Below are 2865 nucleotides of genomic sequence, written 5' to 3'. Positions count from 1 at the left end.
ACTGAGAGGATAATTACTTTCATATAGACTAATGAGAAATTACAGTTGTTAAAAAAACATTACATTTTAATCTGGAAAAATGAAATTGAAGAGGTGGTAAAAGGTTTAAAATCACAAGAGAATAGAATGAATATTCTCAATCTAATAAAATATTTTGAATGGGTCAGTGTAATACAGTATAAAACACCAAATTCATATTCTCATGACTTTCCCTTTTATTCCTTCATAAAAATTGTCTTTACACTTTCGCTTCTCCTTTTTTTTTCTTTCTATGCAGGGAATTGAAACCTAATGAAGAAGTCACCTGGAAGTAATGGCTACAGCTGAATTACAGAATGTTCACTTTTTTAAAATTATAATAGAAATAAAAACACTCATTATTTAATTTGAAGAATTTAAAGTGTGATCCTTTTTGTGCTGAAATAATCTCTCCCATTTCAATAACAGATGTGGTGATTAAAAAATGGTCACCGAATCATAGCCCAACTATTCAGAATTTTTTTTCAAACCTTGTGCTTCAAAGGATCTCTAAAAAGAATATGGTAGGATTTATTTTCTAAAAATCAATAACCAAAAATTTTAGTGACCTTGGGGTTAGCAAAGATTCTTAAATATAACATATAAAGCATGCACCAGTTTTTAAAACCAAGACATACTTTATCAAAATTAAAAACTTTTGCTCTTTAAAAGACACCATTCAGGGACTTTCCTGGGGGTTCAGTAGTTAAGATTGTTAGGTAGTTAGAATAGGAAACAGGAGTCCAAAATGGCGGTGGCTAAAAGACAAGGAAGGAAAAAGCCAGCGAAAATAGAACAAAGGAAGGTCTGAGGACCTGAGTGAGGACCTCAGGTAGAACAAACAGCACTCCTGGCTAGCCCAATTTACATAGGGCCGGCCCAGGGGGGGAGGAAAAAAACATATAAAAAGAGGAGCCAAAGCACTCTCTTTCTCTGTCTCCCGGTGCTCTCCCCCACTCTGTTCTCTTCGTGTCTTTGGGTCAGCATGCGCTCACGCCTCGAGGATGGATTCTCTTGCTATTTTCTAAATAAAACACAGCTGTAGCATGGAGCTGTATGTAACACTGATTTGTCTAAGAGCTATAAAACACAGTCTGTCCAAGACCTGAGAGCTGTGATGCGCCAAGGGCTTTAATGTCCATCACTCCAAATCTTTGTTGTGACGAGACAGAACCAAGGAGCATACACTTGCCTGACAAGATTCTGTGATTCCAATGTAGGAGACGTGGGTTCAATCCCTAGTCAGGGAACTAGGACCCCACATGCCATGCAGTGTGGCAAAAATGTTTTTAAAAGACACTTAAAGGGAGAAGGAAAGGGTGGGAGGTATGGAGATAGTAACATGGAAACATACATTACCTTATGTAAAATAGATAGCCAATGGGAATTTGCTGTATGACTCAGGGAACTCAAACTGGGGCTCAATAACAACCTAGAGAGGCATGGAAGTGATGTTCAGGTGGGAGGGGACATGGGTAAATCTATGGCTGATTCATGTTAATGTTTAGTAGAAACCAATGCGATCCTGCAAAGTAATTATCCTTCAATTTAAAAAAAAAACAAGATAGTGAAAATGCAGCCACAGATTAGGAGAAACTATTTGCAAAACATACACAACAAAGAACTTATATCTAGAATGTGTAAAGAACTCATAACCAAATTTTTAAAAAGCAAAAGATTTTTAACAGGTACTTCACTGAAAAAGGGATATGAGAATGGCAGATATGCACATGAAAAGATGCTCAAAATCAGAAGTCATTAGGGAAATGCGAATGAAAGCCACAGCAAGAAATCACTGCACATCTATTAGAATGGTTAGAATTAAGGAGACTGATCTTATCAAGTGTTTGCAAGGGTGTGGAGCAACTGGAACTCACACTGCTGGCAGGAATGGAGAATGTAACTGCTAGGAGTTGTACCACTTTAGCAAACAGTGGAGCAGTTTCAAGATAAACATACACCTACCATCTGATCCAGTCATTCTTCTCTGAGGTATTTACCCAGAAGAAATGCATACATGCCAAAAGAAAGCATATATCCACACAAAGATGTCTACACGAGTGTTCATAGCAGCTCTATTTGTAAAAGCCAAAAATTACCGAGAACCCAGATACCCATCAACAAAGGGATAAATTGTATTAATGGAATACTACTCTGCAATAAAAAGGAATGGTCTATTGATACAATATAGATGAATTTCTGAATGAAAAAGCCAACCAAAAGACACATTTGTACAGAACATTAGAAACTGCAGAACGTTAGAAACTGCAGACTAATCTAGAATAACAAAGCAGGTCAGCGGCTGCCAGGGAGTGAGTGGGCTCCAGGAAAGAGCTGGAGAAAAGGATTATGTATGGGCATGAATAAATGGGTACAGTATGTTCGTAGTCATGATTGTGCTTATGGTTTCTTCTCTGTATACACACACATATGTCATCTGTTATATCCAACTACCTCTTTTTGGAAAGCAAATTTTGCTTTTGGTAAGATTGGATTTAGGGGAAGTGAAATTACAATGAAATGATAGTCTCGTCACATTCTTTTCAGAACTCAGGACATTTATGCTGATACATACATTTTAAAATGTCACATATTAAAAATTCTGTTAAACTATTTGGTTAGAGGAACAAAATACAGACCAGTTTAAAAGAGTCAGTGCTCAAGAAGATCTATCCTTGTGCAATCTCACTTGTTAACATGATTTCAATGAAGTAGATTTAGAGAAAAGGAGCTATCCAAGGTGACAGAGGTTTCCTGGAAGTACGTCTGTTCCATCTCCTCTGTCTCCAAGAACTCTTTCTCGATGTAACTCAGTAACCTCTCCCTCTTCCTACTGAACTCTTGTAA

General features: G+C 37.2%; 1 protein-coding gene across 1 annotated transcript in view; it reads left to right on the top strand.

Annotated features, from left to right (window-relative positions):
- NDUFB1 (NADH dehydrogenase (ubiquinone) 1 beta subcomplex, 1, 7kDa) overlaps window positions 1-400 on the top strand; it is a 7124-nt gene extending 6724 nt beyond the window's left edge. Inside the window, exon 3 of the mRNA XM_010836195.1 lies at window positions 278-400. Within this exon, the coding sequence (XP_010834497.1) occupies window positions 278-314 (37 nt within the window). The 3' untranslated portion in view covers window positions 315-400. The remainder of the gene's footprint in view (window positions 1-277) is intronic.
- The last annotated feature ends 2465 nt before the right edge of the window (window positions 401-2865 follow it).

Source organism: Bison bison, unplaced genomic scaffold (genome assembly GCF_000754665.1).
Source record: "Bison bison bison isolate TAMUID 2011002044 unplaced genomic scaffold, Bison_UMD1.0 scf7180017864061, whole genome shotgun sequence".
NCBI lineage: Eukaryota > Metazoa > Chordata > Mammalia > Artiodactyla > Bovidae > Bison > Bison bison.
This window is presented reverse-complemented; position numbering and strand designations above follow the sequence as displayed.